Source organism: Penicillium paradoxum (genome assembly GCF_028828445.1).
Source record: "Penicillium paradoxum strain IBT 22861 chromosome Unknown utg000003l_segment0_segment0, whole genome shotgun sequence".
Taxonomy (NCBI): domain Eukaryota; kingdom Fungi; phylum Ascomycota; class Eurotiomycetes; order Eurotiales; family Aspergillaceae; genus Penicillium; species Penicillium paradoxum.
This window is the reverse complement of record NW_026643181.1, coordinates 1,995,041-2,010,059: the sequence shown is the minus strand read 5'-3', so window position 1 is coordinate 2,010,059 and position 15,019 is coordinate 1,995,041. Positions and strand designations below refer to the sequence as shown.

At 50.0% G+C, this 15,019-nt stretch overlaps 6 protein-coding genes across 6 annotated transcripts; 4 read left to right on the top strand and 2 right to left on the bottom strand.

Moving 5' to 3' along the window:
- Nucleotides 1-65: 65 nt before the first annotated feature.
- On the top strand, nt 66-1,319 carry N7457_002664 (uncharacterized protein; the record flags this gene model as incomplete). Its single annotated transcript, XM_057173710.1, has 1 exon — nt 66-1,319. The coding sequence occupies one exon, from the start codon at nt 66-68 to the stop codon at nt 1,317-1,319; it is 1,254 nt and encodes a 417-aa protein (XP_057033861.1).
- A 479-nt stretch (nt 1,320-1,798) lies between these two features.
- N7457_002663 (ubiquinol--cytochrome-c reductase catalytic subunit CYT1) lies at nt 1,799-3,103 on the bottom strand (the record flags this gene model as incomplete). Its single annotated transcript, XM_057173709.1, has 5 exons — nt 1,799-2,067; nt 2,137-2,534; nt 2,602-2,664; nt 2,780-2,937; nt 3,035-3,103. The coding sequence occupies 5 exons, from the start codon at nt 3,101-3,103 to the stop codon at nt 1,799-1,801; spliced, it is 957 nt and encodes a 318-aa protein (XP_057033860.1).
- A 1,235-nt stretch (nt 3,104-4,338) lies between these two features.
- Nucleotides 4,339-7,133, top strand: N7457_002662 (uncharacterized protein; the record flags this gene model as incomplete). Its single annotated transcript, XM_057173708.1, has 3 exons — nt 4,339-4,450; nt 4,511-6,803; nt 6,863-7,133. The coding sequence occupies 3 exons, from the start codon at nt 4,339-4,341 to the stop codon at nt 7,131-7,133; spliced, it is 2,676 nt and encodes an 891-aa protein (XP_057033859.1).
- Nucleotides 7,134-8,074: 941 nt separating this feature from the next.
- Nucleotides 8,075-9,107, top strand: N7457_002661 (putative extracellular SCP domain protein Pry1; the record flags this gene model as incomplete). The annotated part of the gene is made up of 2 exons (XM_057173707.1): nt 8,075-8,398; nt 8,454-9,107. The coding sequence occupies 2 exons, from the start codon at nt 8,075-8,077 to the stop codon at nt 9,105-9,107; spliced, it is 978 nt and encodes a 325-aa protein (XP_057033858.1).
- Nucleotides 9,108-9,431: 324 nt separating this feature from the next.
- Nucleotides 9,432-11,846, bottom strand: EifCb (translation initiation factor eIF3 core subunit b; the record flags this gene model as incomplete). The annotated part of the gene is made up of 5 exons (XM_057173706.1): nt 9,432-9,860; nt 9,919-11,159; nt 11,207-11,451; nt 11,523-11,715; nt 11,774-11,846. 5 exons carry the CDS (start codon nt 11,844-11,846, stop codon nt 9,432-9,434), a joined length of 2,181 nt encoding a protein of 726 aa, XP_057033857.1.
- Nucleotides 11,847-13,166: 1,320 nt separating this feature from the next.
- On the top strand, nt 13,167-14,268 carry N7457_002659 (SWIB/MDM2 domain protein; the record flags this gene model as incomplete). Its single annotated transcript, XM_057173705.1, has 5 exons — nt 13,167-13,173; nt 13,256-13,392; nt 13,474-13,926; nt 13,980-14,030; nt 14,083-14,268. 5 exons carry the CDS (start codon nt 13,167-13,169, stop codon nt 14,266-14,268), a joined length of 834 nt encoding a protein of 277 aa, XP_057033856.1.
- Between the last annotated feature and the right edge of the window lie 751 nt (nt 14,269-15,019).

The following is a 15,019-nucleotide window of genomic DNA, read 5'->3' as shown; positions in this document are numbered from 1 at the left end:
TAATTCCTTGACTAACCCGCAGGCCTTGCAGTCATACGCCCAATATTGCGTTTTAGCTCTGGATAATGACACAACAGACACCTCAACCCGAAGAGGCGCCAGGCCCTAGATGCCGACTAAACGCAACCCAACCTCTAGAGCGGCTTCGAGGCCTTCTTCCCACCCCTCTTGCGAAGCCTGCGAATGTCGAATTCGATACCACCCCTATCCCCAAAACCAAAGTCGAACGCCGTCGAGCGTCGAGCTTCAGCACTTCCCTCGACCAAGATGCGACTCTCCCTGGGAAGATCTCCGCACAGCAGGAACACGGGATTTCCGTATCGGAATCTGCTCTCCGGGAGGAAACGGTGCTGTATCTCGCATACGGATCCAATCTAGCGTCCCAGACTTTCCGTGGCATGCGTGGTATCAAACCACTCTCGCAGATCTGTGTTTTCGTCCCGGAACTCCAACTCACCTTCGATCTTCCGGGATTCCCGTACATGGAGCCGTGCTTCGCGGGTACAAATTACAGAAATATATCTTCTTCGGCAAACGACGAGTGCGAACCTGAAGATGACCAAACGGATGGGTTGGAAGGCGAATACTTGTCAGAGAAAGCAGCGCTGATGGGTCGGACCCGGCACGCAAAGGTCGTCTCGGGTGACCACAAGCCCGGATGGCATAAACCTCTCGTTGGAGTTGTCTACGAGGTAACATTAGCTGACTACGCGAAGATAATCGCTACTGAGGGCGGTGGTCGTGGATATCGCGACGGTGTCATCGACTGTTACCCTTTCCCGGAAACCTACGACCCCTCCGATCCGGTCCCCGATCACCCCGACACACCAGTCTTCAAAGCACACACATTGCTTTCACCGGCTGCAGACAACGCCCGCTTAAAATCGCAATCCCAGAAGAATGGGGAGGTGCTTTCCGGTGGTCCTAAGCTGTCATGGTGGCACACCATCTGCTTGCATCTTCGCCCTGATCCCGAACACGCTCAGCCCTCTGCTCGTTACGTTGGGTTGATCAAGGCCGGTGCTGCGGAACATAATCTGCCCTTCTCGTATCAAGAATATCTTGCACAAGTCCAGACTTACCATATTACGACTACGCGGCAAAAGATCGGGAAGGGGATGTTCATAGCTCTATGGCTCCCAGGGATTCTTTCGACAATGATCTTATCGAGGCTATTTGCGGGCCCGGATGGTCGCAGTCCACCATGGCTGGTGGCCCTGGCAAATACCGTGGGTTTGGCAATGTGGAATAGCTACGATGGTTTCTTTGCGATGGTGTTTGGGGATGGCGAGCGGACTATGGATGATACCCCGGCCTGATGTTCCTCCTGGGCTTTTTCCGGTAGGTTTGATAGCCATGTATATATGTAGACACTTGCATACGTATACAAAAATCCGGAAGATTGTCACTGTGTACCACTCGTCTCATTGCGAAGGAGCATAGTCTGCCATATCATGTTTCCATGATAGATAGACTGTAACTCTAGAGAGTTATATAGCACAGCTCTCCTGTCATAATCACAAAGGAAATTAAATTCAGATGACTCCTCGAAGCACACAGTTTTCGAAAGGAAATGAAAAAAAGAATATATCTAGGATACAGATACAGGTGTTCGGGGAGCGTTCTAACAAAACACAGACACAGCGACCAATAGATAGACACATAACAAATGACGAAAAAATAGAAGCCTCTCCTGATATACCTGTATCAAAACCGGGGATGTGGTATGGGTTCCCCAAGTTGTACCGGCACCATCAGCCTCACATTTTCGCACTCAAAAAAGGCCTTGCTGTAACATTTAACGACGGGGGCCGATGGGAGGGCTGTACACGATCTTGCGGGTCTTGAGAGGGGCCCACTTGTAGCGCTTGACCCAAACGGAGATGGCGAACAGACCGGTCAGGAGAGCAACGGCCTTGACACCCATCTTCTTGCGGTCATCCATCTCGGGCTCGGCGGACCAGTTCAGGAACTCGACAACATCCTTGGCCATCTGGGAGGTGGTGGCAGGGGTACCATCCTCGTACTCGACGACACCGTCGAACAGGACACGGCCCATAGCAATACCTATCAACCAGTCAGCAATGCTAAATTGAAAGGAAAAAAAAGTAAATATGCGAGCCAGTTGTTACATACCGGTACCGGGGAAGTAAGGGTTGAAGTTCATGCCCTCGGCGACGGCAGCACCAGCAGGAGGCTCATCGGGGTAACCGGTGAGCAGGTTGAAGACGTAGTTGCAGCCACCGTGACGGCCCTTGGTGATCAAGCTGAGATCGGGAGGAAGAGCACCACCGTTGGCGGCACGGGCGGCCTCCTCGTTGGGGTAGGGAGCGGGGATGTAATCGGAAAGCTTGCCGGGGCGCTTCTCGATGTTGCCCTCGTTGTTGGGCTCGGTGTCGTACTCGTGCTCCTCGGCGAAAGCCTTCATCTCGTCGACGGTGTGCATGGTGCCGACGAATGAGCGCCATGGGACACGGGTGAGGGAGTGGCAGGAAGCGCAAACTTCACGGTAGACCTGGAAACCACGGCGGAGACTAGGATGGGGTTAGTACAATGTGTGCCGGTGGGAGTAAAAATGTGACTCGGGGAGATGTCACTCACGCGGCGTGATCGAAGGTCTTGTTGAAACGCTCGTGAACCCAAGGGTACTGAGTGGCGTGGAGTCTGGATGAAATTGACCGTTAGCTTCAACCATTCTTCTCAAGACTTGATCGCACAATCCTCGGCTGCGTACGCCGGAGTCTCGATAATGGCGATCATCCTGGGGAATTTCACTCACCCCTCCTCAGCAGGTGTCATGGCGAAGGCCTCCTGGCCATAGAGGTGGTAGTACCATGCGGTAGAGCCGGCAGCGGCGGCAGTTGCGAGCGCAGCAGTGAGTGTGAGGTAGAAGGGGGAGCTGGCGGCCTCGGCGCCGGCGGCGGTGGAAGAGGCACGCTGATGAATATTAGCAATGGAACCTTTTCGTAGTCCAGTGCAGGCTTGTAGGAGTTGATTCTCCTCTTCCGTGAAGGTCAATGGGGTGAGGGCGTACCGTGGACTTCCCGAGGGACTGGCGGGCAATGGCCCGGTTGGACGCGCGCAAAATCGAACGTCCCAGCATGACGAATTTTAACCCTCCAAAGAATTGAAAATGGACGGGAATGGGTGCTGTATCGCCAAAGCGAGAGAGGGGTGGGTGGGGAGAGGAGAGGGGATGGTACAGGAGAGAGGTGCTGGAGGTTGAGGTCGAAGTCGAAGAAACTTGACATTGATGATTACCCCCTTGCTCTGATTGGCTCCCGGGCACGCTAGAAAACCGACTCTCGGAACACCACCATTCTACGAGCTTACAATGGACGATCTATGTATAAATCTACTAATTTAAATTGCAATGGATATCAGGATATGCTTTCTCTATCTTTCTGTTCTTCTCCGAGTCCTTTGGTCTTGTTTTTTTCGCCGGTTGTGCGCATCCCGGGATTCACCGAGAAAAACACGCATCACCGGAACAACAGTATTCTCGTGTACATCAGTATGGGAGATCTTAAGATCATTCCACTCCGATATACGAGCTATGTTTGACTATGTCTTTTCTTCTTCTGTCTTTTTTATATTCTTTAACTGTTGTGGAGTCGGGATCTTCCCTGCGTGAACACACAATTTAGGTATACCTATACCTAGGTACATGCGTAGTACATACATAGCTATCACTCCGGCGAGGGTAAGCTATGTATATCTCCAAGGTTGTATGGCTAAAAAAATCGAGTGTGTTTTCAACTGTAAATCTTCTACGGGCGTGAAATGGCTCGAATTGGAGAATCCTATTTCTATTCGACTGGCATCTCACATCCAAATGTATATATTTAGTAGCTCTTTTAGTTTCGGACGTCTTCAATACCACTGGTAATCCATTCTTCTTCTAGTGGCCCAACACGATACTTCAGGACATTGGCAGTAACAAATATCAGTCTTTACCTAGTGAGCCCTCCAATTTCCTCCCAATTGAAGCAAGCTCGACTTGTCTACACCTCCAAACACAATCAGTGCCTAGGAGAGCGGTGTATGTTCTGCCCGCTGGGGGAGGCGGCGGCGCTGGACCCTGTCCGTGCGCGGTGATCGTGCAGCTTTGGAATGTGGTTCCTGGCTTGCAAAAAGCAAAGAAGTGATTGGATGTCGAAGATGTTTGCATGAGATTCTAATACCAAATTTACGCCGAAGACGCCAAGTCTGCTCGATATCGAGACTAGACCACTCTCTTGAACCCCGCAGGACAACTTGGAGAACGCCCAAAGTGGCCTCCAATCTTGGGCTCCCCACAAGCGCTCTTTTTTTCGATGAATAGTCCAAGAACATAAGATGCCAGGTGCAAAGAAAGGGCCTACGCCCACAGCTCGGCCACGCAGAGATGTGTTGGCATCACTGCGCATGGCATCAATGGAAGACATCTCGAGAGCTGCTCTTCCGGCAGGTATGTGAGATGAAGCCGGGACGTGTTAAGAGGGCCATATCCTGACAAGAGGTTGTACAGAAATCGTGTCTTCCATTCTCGATTACGTCGGCCCCGTTGATCTAATCCGAGCAGCACGGTCCTGCAAGCTTATGCACGAGATGGCGTATGACGATACTCGATGGGTACACAAGTTGAAACGAATCGGATGTTGGGATGAAGCGGACGCTAGAAAGCATGCCGAGCTTATATTTGGGACTGTTGCCAATATGGAAGCCGTCGCGCAACAAGAGGAAGCTGAGACTGGCGATGGAACAGTACCTGCCATCACTGTCAACAATAGTCCTTCCGACGAGCTGAAAGAGATATCTGATGGATTCGACAAAATCGAACTAGTAAATACAGCATCGCAGGCTGATATGTCTCGGGATCTCCTGGACGAACCCGCTCTGGTGGTTTTAAAACAGGTCAGGTCAATCCGTGGCGAGGCGCGTCAAGAATACGGCAAGATACATGCTGCGCTGGCGCCATTCTATGAGGATATCGCACGCTCTGGGCCATCCTCGGAAAATCTGGTATTCACAAAATATAAGGATCCCCAGGCTCAAGCACAAATACTGGCACAGTTGTTGTCATTCTCCAAGTCTGATATGATGGAAGGATGGGATGAGCGACTAGACAATTTAGAGCGCACGGTCTCGATGTTCGAGACTGCTGCACTAAATGAATTTCGCCAGGGATATGAAACGGACGACATCGATGGAACTATGCGGAAATACGCCCACATTTTATGGACACTCAATGGCGGACAAGCTGCTGTGGAGTTGTTTATCCATCACAATCACCTCATGACTCGGAAGTCTGAGTTAGGGAGCGTCGCTGACTGCATTGATGGATCAACCGGCCGAATCAACATGGAACAGACACAGGCTTTCTTTACACGTTTCAGTGTCGCGTTCAACGATGAAATTTCCATCATGAACCGCGTCTTTCCCCCGGACTTGGACGTCACATCAAGCTTTATGGCAAAGGTGGGCCAAGATGTGCTGTATCCTTTCCTCACAGCAATATTTGACGAGTTGCATCGCGTCAGCATCGAGTCATATCTCACTGCAATATCGGCAACCTTTGTGCAATGCATGAACCTCTCAGAGGCTTTGCTTCCCGTGAGAAGCTCAGACGCCAAATTCGATGAATACCTTGATAATGTCGTGATCAAGATCTACGAACCGCACATTGATCTTTATCTGGCGGAAGAACTGGATCATTTTAAGAAAGCCTGCGAAGCTACAGTGGCTGAGTGGGACCGACAGCTTTCTGAACAAGCGGCCTCGACAGAATCATTCTTGATGTCAAATATCAATCGTCAAGCCGATAAACGAGACTTCCTCACTTCCTTCAAGAAAGTGATTATGATGCCCGTAAATATCCTACCGAGCTTTTCAAGCGCCAAACAGAACGAAACGTCCAAATCCGGCATTGAGACAAGCAATGACAATTCGTCCCAATTTCCCAAGAGCCCGAATAGGTTTTCGACAATATCGTCACCTGCTCCGGTGCCTGTCGAAGAGGTCCCAACCACGGAGCTGGCGGCAAAAGCAGCTATCATGAAATCCAAGATGGAGGGTATCCGCTCACTGTTCAGTATCGAGATTGCACTTGGTTTAGTCCATTCTGCAAAGGCTAGTTTAGAAAGAGCCGCTCAATTTGTTCGACTTGGCGGCGAATTTGGGATCGCGGCAAAGCAGCAATGCGAGGCAATTTTCGTGTCACTGCTACGCATATTGGGACACCAACATGTTATCGTTGGATTCGACAAAGCTGTTAGCCATCTATCCAATTATCGACCTCGTGAACAAGGAGAACGTGACCAATCTGGGGTCGAGCCCCTTGTCACCTTTTTGGAACTGGTCAATGTCGGCGATCTCATTCTGCAGATGATGGATGTGTTCTACGAGCAGGAGTTGATTGGGTCGAGGCTGACTGATCGAAATGACTTCCTGGATCCTGCCAATAAAGAGAAGAAAAAATTCGAGCAGATGCTCGATGAACGTGTCGCAGCTGGTCTGAACAAGGGCATCGACGTTCTCATGGAAGAAGTGGACTACATTCTGGCAACGCGCCAACAAGCAACCGATTTCAACCCAGGTGTATCGACGGATCCTCATCGACAGACTATGGACGTTGGCGTTAGCGAAGTCGCCGCTGCCGTCGTCGATGTGGTCTCATCCCACACGCAGATGCTGGTGGGGAGCACTGACAAGAGCACGCTAGATGTGTTCAATCAAGAAGTCGGGCTCCGCCTGTTCACAGCTTTATGCAAACATATCAAGCGACAGCGTATCAGTGTGGAGGGATCGCTCAAGCTGATCAGGTAAGTACCGAGATCCTCCTATTACGAGATTCGACTTTCATACTGATTTGATCACCTAGCGATATGAATCACTATTTCAAGTATATTCAAACACTGCGAAATAATGAGCTTCTCCTTTACTTTACGGCGTTCCGGGAACTTGTGCAAATATACCTGATTGACCCTGGCCACGCCAAGGAGCTGGCGACTGTCATTGCTGATGCAGATCGGTTCCATGGGATCTGGCGTGTGGAGGAGGTCTATGAATTTGCGGAGCGTCGAGCTGATTGGTACCAAGTCAAGCGAGACGTGGAACGAGCTATGTATGGCATTGGCTGCAATGTGATGTAAATAGATGCCGGTCTAAATACCCCTGGGGATTGTATAGCGAGTGGTGTATATATTGATGCAGACATGCACGTGCGGAATGTTCTACTAGGTTGGGTAAATTCGCATGAATATATCTGCACTGGTTGGCATTTTATTTTATCCATGTATGTGTATGTTCTCAGATAAATATTTATAGAAGACAACAGTCAACATCAGAACCCTAGAGGTCTCAAATCTGCCAAGTTCAGTTGGAGGGCGCGGAAACAAAAGGAAGAGAAACGAGACTAAACCAGGCACTCCAAGCCTATAAATACAGAGAAAATACTTTGAAAAAGATTAGAGAGGACCTGACTGTTAGCTACGGGATAAATCATCGCCAAATAGTTGAATCATCGAAAGGCCACGATGTAGTATACTACAGCCCTAAGTAACCATCTGACGTCAACGCCGGCGGCTGCTGGAACGCCAACGCTGCGCCTGAAACGGACATCCTGACTTTCCGATCCAACTATCGCCCAGTCCGGTTGCATTCTCAAACATTTGGAATTAGAATTTGGAAATGGCCTTGATTTTTGGCTTGATTACTAGTTCTTCAGGAACTCTCTTCACTGTCGATCTTTTCGCTGTTGAGTAAGTCTCTCGAGCTTTGTATTATCTCTCTGGTCTCTAATTTTTTTTCTAGATATATGCATCATGCCATTGGGGTTCTATTGAGAGCACAATCTATCCACAACAATAGATGACTATGGTTGCCTAAGACAAGACAAGACAAGACTGGACCATTGCATCACCAGACTCCCAATCCAAGGGACATCGTTAGAGCTTGAGACACCGCGTCCCGAATGGAATCGGGGCCTGGTGCTTCTAGTACTGATTCATCAAAATCAATACGAAACCTGCTCTGATCACCAAATAACAAACTACAACTACGATCACCATCTTTCTACAGCCTCTCACCCAGGATGAACAAGTCGAACACCTCAAAAATGAGCCGAAACATCCGCTTTAGCATGACAAGATGGCTGGCCATCTTTCTACTCATCACTATACAAATCCTCAGCGCAAGGGCTGCAGAAGAAACTGTTTGGGTCACGGTGAAAGTGCCGGCGCCAACACCCACAGTCCCCTTATCACCATCCTATACCTCCCTGCACCAGTTCAAGGATGACATGATGAAAGTCACCAATGAATACCGCGCAAACCACCACGCCGAGTCTCTCAAATGGAACGATACACTGGCTGAGTACTCGCGCAAATGGGCAGAAGCCTGTATCTGGAAACACTCAGTGCGTATTGATCTTAACCATGTATATGTAGGAAACGGTGCTAACATCACTGCAGAAAAGTAGCTATGGCGAGAACCTTGCATATGGATTTGCGAATGCTTCTGCCGCTGTGATGGCCTGGGGTGATGAAGGTGATATGTACGACTACGAATTGCCGACTGGGTTCACTGAAGAGACGGGACATTTCACTCAGCTGGTCTGGAAGGCGACTACCCAGGTTGGATGTGCTGCTGTCAACTGTGGATACTCAAAAGATGAGTCAAAAGACGACAAGAATAAACGAGACAATGTGGATGGGACTCGAGGAGATCCTCTGGGAGGAAAGTTGATGCCGCCTCGCTTGACAAAGGATAACGAGGACGAAGGAAGTAACGACTTCCAAGGCATGAAAAGAGACGAACCGCGGGCTCAGGGGTGGTATGTCGTTTGCGAGTATACACCTCCAGGGAACGTTGTGGGCCAACATGATTCCTATTTCAAGAAGAATGTAGTGCCAAAGAACGCTGTCTCCGATGGGGCCGGGTCTTCGTCTTCGTCCACAACTTCTTCGCAGCCTTCTACCACATCATCGAATAGCGCAACATCCACTACCAGGGGCAGTCAGAGTGAGCCTACGGGAGGAGCTATGAGGTTTGAGCTGGCCTCAACATTGGGGATGATGATGGTAGCATTGGGAACTGTGGGCGTGGGAATGGGGCTTTACGCTTGATCTTTGTTTTGTTTTTTCTTTTTTTCCTTGTTACTTTTAAATGTTTTAAATAAAGAGATACAAGATTGAACGTTGCTAGGAACTGGTTTCGTAGCCATCTCTCATGCTTATCCACATTGCACATTTCGTCGGGAGGCGCACCGCTCGATCTATTGAATTTTGGAATGTCCCGATCCTTACTGGGCTCGGCCAGGGACCTAAAAGAAACACAAGGGGACAGAAGGCTGGGTTCAGGCACAAGCGCGAAACGCCAGCAGAGAAACAGGGGGGAAAAGAGGAACAAAAGGAAACACATTATTTGCGAAAATAGAACAGACAGATTCATCAGCCAATGACCTCCTCGGTCTCTTCGACAATTTCTTCGACAATCTCCTCGACCACGGAATCTCCCTGGTCTTCGACAACTGGGCGCGCATCGGTGGCGGCCTTGGGTGAATCGGCATCCTCGGGGAGGTTGAAGGCATCCTTCTCTTCGGACAGAAGCTCCTTCTCGCGACGGAGCCAGGCGGTCCACTCGCTGAGCACGCGCTTGCGGGTCTCGACAACGGCGGTGTTGGCGATATCGACGGCGTACTTGTCCTCCTCGTCGAACTCCTTTGAGTACTCGCGGAGGTTCTTGCGCACTTGCTTCTGCTCTTCCTTGCTGAGGAGAGTGGCGGGGCGCGGGCGCCAGAGGAACTGCTTGAACTTTTCGGTGGGGTTCTCGGAGAGGGTAGTACCGGAGAAAGTGTGCATGTTCCAGCCGTTTTCCATCTATAGGAAAGTTAGAATCATGAATCGAGATTGAAGTTAGAACCAATTTGAAACCTACCGAGTGAGTCCACACACTGGCGCTGCTGACAACGTAGCGACCAGTGGAGTCCCAGTCGACATCAGTAACACCGTAGTGCTCCACAGTCTTCATCAACTGGAGGTTGGCTGCGAGATCCTTCTCAGCCTCGACCTTCTCTCCCTCGAAATCCATATCCCAGAAGTCCATATCGAAGTTGGTCTGGGAGTGAACAGTGGCGACAACGACGAATCGGCCCTTGGGGGACCAGTAAATGCCGTTGCTAGTCTTCTTCTCAATAGTGCGCACCAGCTTGAAGTTACCGGCGGCATAGCCCTTCTTCTCAGGGGCGAAGAATGAGACGGAGGTCTTAGGGAGGACAGCGGCGCCAGTTGGTGCCTCGCCGTTGGCAATGACGACGAATCGGGATCCATTGGGCTCCCAAGCAAAGTTAATCACAGTATCCTTGAGGCTGTCAACAACCTCAACAGGCACACCCTTCTCGCGAACGCGGAAGATCTCCAAGTTAGTGGCCATAGACTTCTTAGACTTGGAGTGACGGTCGACCTTGACGCAGACATAAGCACCCTGTGATTGCCAGTGCAGCTTGACATCTGAAACGTTGAACAGATTACGGGTACGAACAACCTCCTTGGAGGGTACGCTCATCATACCCACACGGGCGGGGTTGCTGCCGATTTCGGGAGTCCAGAAGCAGAGCAATTGCTCGTACTGCTTGACACCCTCGCGAGTGACGGTGGCGGGGGACCACTCGAAGTCCATAGCACCCTCAATCTTCACAGAAGTACGGCCAAGGAGATTCATGTTGGGGAGTTCGTAGATAGAGATAGACTGGCCCTGGAGCATGCGAGCAACGTATTTCTCGTCTGCGGACCACTTGAAAGCAGGCCACTGGACCTTCTTCTTGGGAGCGACATCGCCCTCAATGTCGGCAGGGGCAGCCAAATCGTGCGACACAAACGAACGGAGAGGCTTGCCGGTCTCAATATCCCAGACAATGATGTTCTTGCCGTCCTCCTCGTAGGTCAGAATGGGCTGGCCTTCCTCGACCTGGATAGGGCGTGCTGACCACGTTGTCAAGTAGCCCTCAAGAGGAGAGAACTCGATAAGCTGGACGAAGGGGTGGGGGAACTGCTTTTGCTTGGAGAAAGAGGCGCCTCCCCAAAGTTGGACACCCTGCGGGTGGACGGATGCAAGGAAGGTACCCTTGGGGGACCATTGAACGAAAAGTTGTGTCCAGTGAGCGCGATCAACGACATTCTCTGGGGGTTGGTCTTGTTGTTCCAGAAGACGCCGACTTTGTCGTTACGGTAGAGGGCGAACTGATCCCGGGCGTTGGCATCGCCCATCCATGAGCGCAGGTGCTCCTTCTCCTTGAATGGCTCTGCGACGGGTGCCTTGTATTCTTCATCGATCCGACCTTCACGACCATAACGCTCGATATCCATCAACTTGTTCACAGCCATAATGTGCTTCTTATCGAGAGCAACGCCGTGCAGCTGCTTGACAGCGGCAATTGCCTGCTCGGGGGTTTCGTATTCCACAAAGGCGAACCTATATCCCCCAACAAAAGTCAGAGATTGTCCCAAGAATCCTCCGTAATGCTTTTAATATCCAATACGCACCCTTCGGTCATGTTCTTGTCGTTAACGGGCATGAAAACCGCATCTTCGGAGGTGCTGCCGACGGCGTTGAGTTTTCTCAATAAGAACTTCACGAGTTTTTGTCGGCTATCTGCGGGCACAACGGGGAGGCCATCAATGACGATAAATGTGTCCAGACCCTCCTCGACCTTCACTTCATATTGCTCCTTGAGATCTGTGAATTAAGATGTTAGGGAGAGGGGCACACAGACCATGAGAAATCTTGCACTCACCGGAGAAATCAATTTCCTCCTCCTCTTCCTCGTGGAAGTCCTGCTCGGACAGGGTATCGAAACTGGGCGCCATGATGGGTCTATCGAAGGCGTCTAGAGGCTTCGGAGCAAAGATAGATCGGTGCAATCCGCTGATGGATTTTCGGGCAGAAACAAATCGCGGCCGCCAAGCGGGTTCTTTGTGCGGACTGACTCAGCACTGAGTCAGCACCGATTTGCCCAGGGGACGGGCACCTGAGTTGATCACATGACGTTTATATAATCAACATGCCGGGCCAAGTGAGGCTCCAAGGTTAGCCTCAGAGACTATGTATCGTAGATGGACTCCATATGTTTTTCAAATTTGCTCACCCAAGCCTCATCGAGCTATCTGCCTAGCACATCTGAGAGCTGATCATTTCTTGCTTCTATATCACAAATTAGCAATCGTCGCCTCTGACCCTTGTTATGCTCCCCGGCTGGGATAAGACATACGGTGTACGACTTGCCAGTTTTCAAAGTGATTTTGACAGTGATATGTGACTATCTAAATCAACAGTTTCCATCTCATCTGCCGCAAAAACGTTTTTGATCCGTCCTTGACCGGGGATCTTTTGGCCTGGAGTATTATTTGGGCTTGAGTAGAACCCTGGAGATGAGATGGCCTGCGGGGACTCAGGCTGGCACTACATCCATGGATACTATGCCTACTATCATGCTATTACGCTCAACTGATCATTGTAGAAGAGAGGAAGTTGATTGAGGAATGGGGTCACTTTAGAAGTGTATAAGTTCTATAGAGGGCCTCTCAGGTCTAAACATTTACTCAGACGGAAGACAAACAGATGGATCATTTCAATCTACAAATATACCAGATACCCCGGCAATGTGCATGTGTCTGGCACTTGAATCTTTTCCTTTTCTGCTTTAGTGCTCATCTATTGCTGTCTTTAGATCACTCGATGCAACTAAACGCGGTTACTTCCGAGATTGACACCCCAGGTGTCCAACTCCATGTCAGGTGACACCGATGATTAGTCATGTTTTCCCCAGCTTGAGGACGGACCCGTCAATCATCATAGACGCTTCTAGAGGTCCCCAATTGGATTCACATTTCTTTTAGATTGCATATCTTGCTTCGATCTCTTGATTTGGTCAGACTTTTGTCTATTATTCCCCTTCATCGCTCCCCCTTTTCTCCAATCAGTTTACCTGCCTCTTCTGTCTTCAATGCCCCGCCGGTCTTAAGCGCCAGTGCGACTTGAGTATAGCCCACCTGACAACTCCGAGCTCTCCCTCGGCCACCATAATCCTCTACCGGCTCCACGACACTCTCAATTGCATACCGCAAATCTTGACTCAGCTTACATCTGTTCATATAAGCAGCCTATTTCCACGATCTACCAGCAACAAGATGTCGTGTAAGCTACCTCGGTGTTGCCCCGGTGCCAACTGCCGGACCCCCAAAATGTCTTCTAACTGATCGCTCATTTGGCGCATTAGTGACCTCTGACATACGCGACAAGTATGTCGACATTATCGACGACATTTTGTCCAAAAGCGATCTCACCACAATTTCCGAGAAGCGGATTCGCAAAGGTCTCCAGGATGTCATCGGCTATGACCTCACTTCGCAGAAAGTCAGTCTATCGCGATTGATCGCCTAGATCATGTCAAAGTGATTCATCATTGGCGAAGAATTGTGGCTGACGTCTGGAAAGACTTTAATCAAGCAGCTGATCATGGAACGTTTCGATCGTTATGCCGACCAGAGTGGCATGGGCGGATCCCCCGAGGAAGCTGCCACAAGCAATGGTCAGCACAATGGCGATGCGGCCTCAGTTGCAGTTCCATCATCGCCTCCATCGTCGTCTCCCGTGAAGCGCCATGCTTCTAGCGATGTTACTTCCGAACCCGCCAGCGCGTCGCCGCCGCCTACCAAAAAACACAAGCCTGATATTGATACCGATGCGGATGCGGCATTTGCGGCCAAGCTGCAGGCCGAGGAGAATTTGCGCGCGCGACCCACTCGAGGGGGTCACAGTCGACGTGCAGCTCCCACCAAGAAGAAGAGCAAGGCCAAGACCTCAAAGAGGGTCAAGGCAGAAGATGATTCAGATATTGGCTCAGGTGAGGAGACAAAGAAAGAGGTCAACCGAAATACTGGTTTCCACGTATGTTGTTCTACAAACCAATTTTCAAGCTTGTCGTTCTGACCTGCCTACAGAAACCTTATAACCTCTCCGAGCCTCTGTCCGCCCTTTTGGGAGAAGCCACAGTGAGCTTACTTCCCATCAATGCTATTAGCATTTCCGCTAACTTCCGCACAGCTTTCGCGACCTCAGACTGTCAAAAAGGTATGGCAATACATCCGTGAGAACGACCTCCAAGACCCCAGCGACCGCCGCCAAATCCGATGTGACGATGCCATGCGTGCGGTCCTTAAGCAAGATCGCGTCCACATGTTTACTATGACAAAAATTCTCAATCAGCATCTGTACAGCCCCGATGAATAGTTCGGATGACAAACTGGCTTCGATCCTCATGGAAGAACAGGCTCCAACCCAAGTCCTGTTTCTTAACGATTCTCCTTGGTTTTTCATGGTTCTTTTTTTGCGATGCATGGGGATGCTGGCGCGACTTTTGAGCACTTTCCATTGGTCATGTTTTTTTCCCTCTCTGAATTTGACTTGCTTATGCTCTCCAGCGGGAGTTGGGAGCCCTCCACAGGTGATTTTACAGTCTCAAAGGTCTTTTAAAGGCCCTTCAATCTACTACTACTTTCAAGGTCTATGTGCATATCCTTTTTAGTAGATTCGAAACCCACGAAGTGCTGCTAGGCCAAGGCATTGGACCCTGCATAGACATAAGCTTGGAGACGTTTGCTCTCTGCGCATATTTGACTGCCCCTTTGATTTTTATGCCTCGCAGGCCCAGTAGATCATTGGTGACATCTCTATATTAGATGGGTTATATTTGGTGTATCATTTTGTTCATCATATCTTGGCTAAATGAAGCAAGCTAATGCAACACCAACAAGCCGACGGATTGGGCTCGGCCAGTATATCTTTACCAGTATAGTGCTTGCAAAATGAGAACCATGGAATTAATAGAATGTAGCAAGCTTGTCTCTGTCACCCAACTGATATCTGTGGTAAATAAAGGAACAAATATTGTGATCAGTTGAAGGCCTCATACTTCACAAGGTTCGTCGCATGCGGGATCAGTCAGCGACGTCTCACTTTTTTCTCAGAATCTCTCCCCACC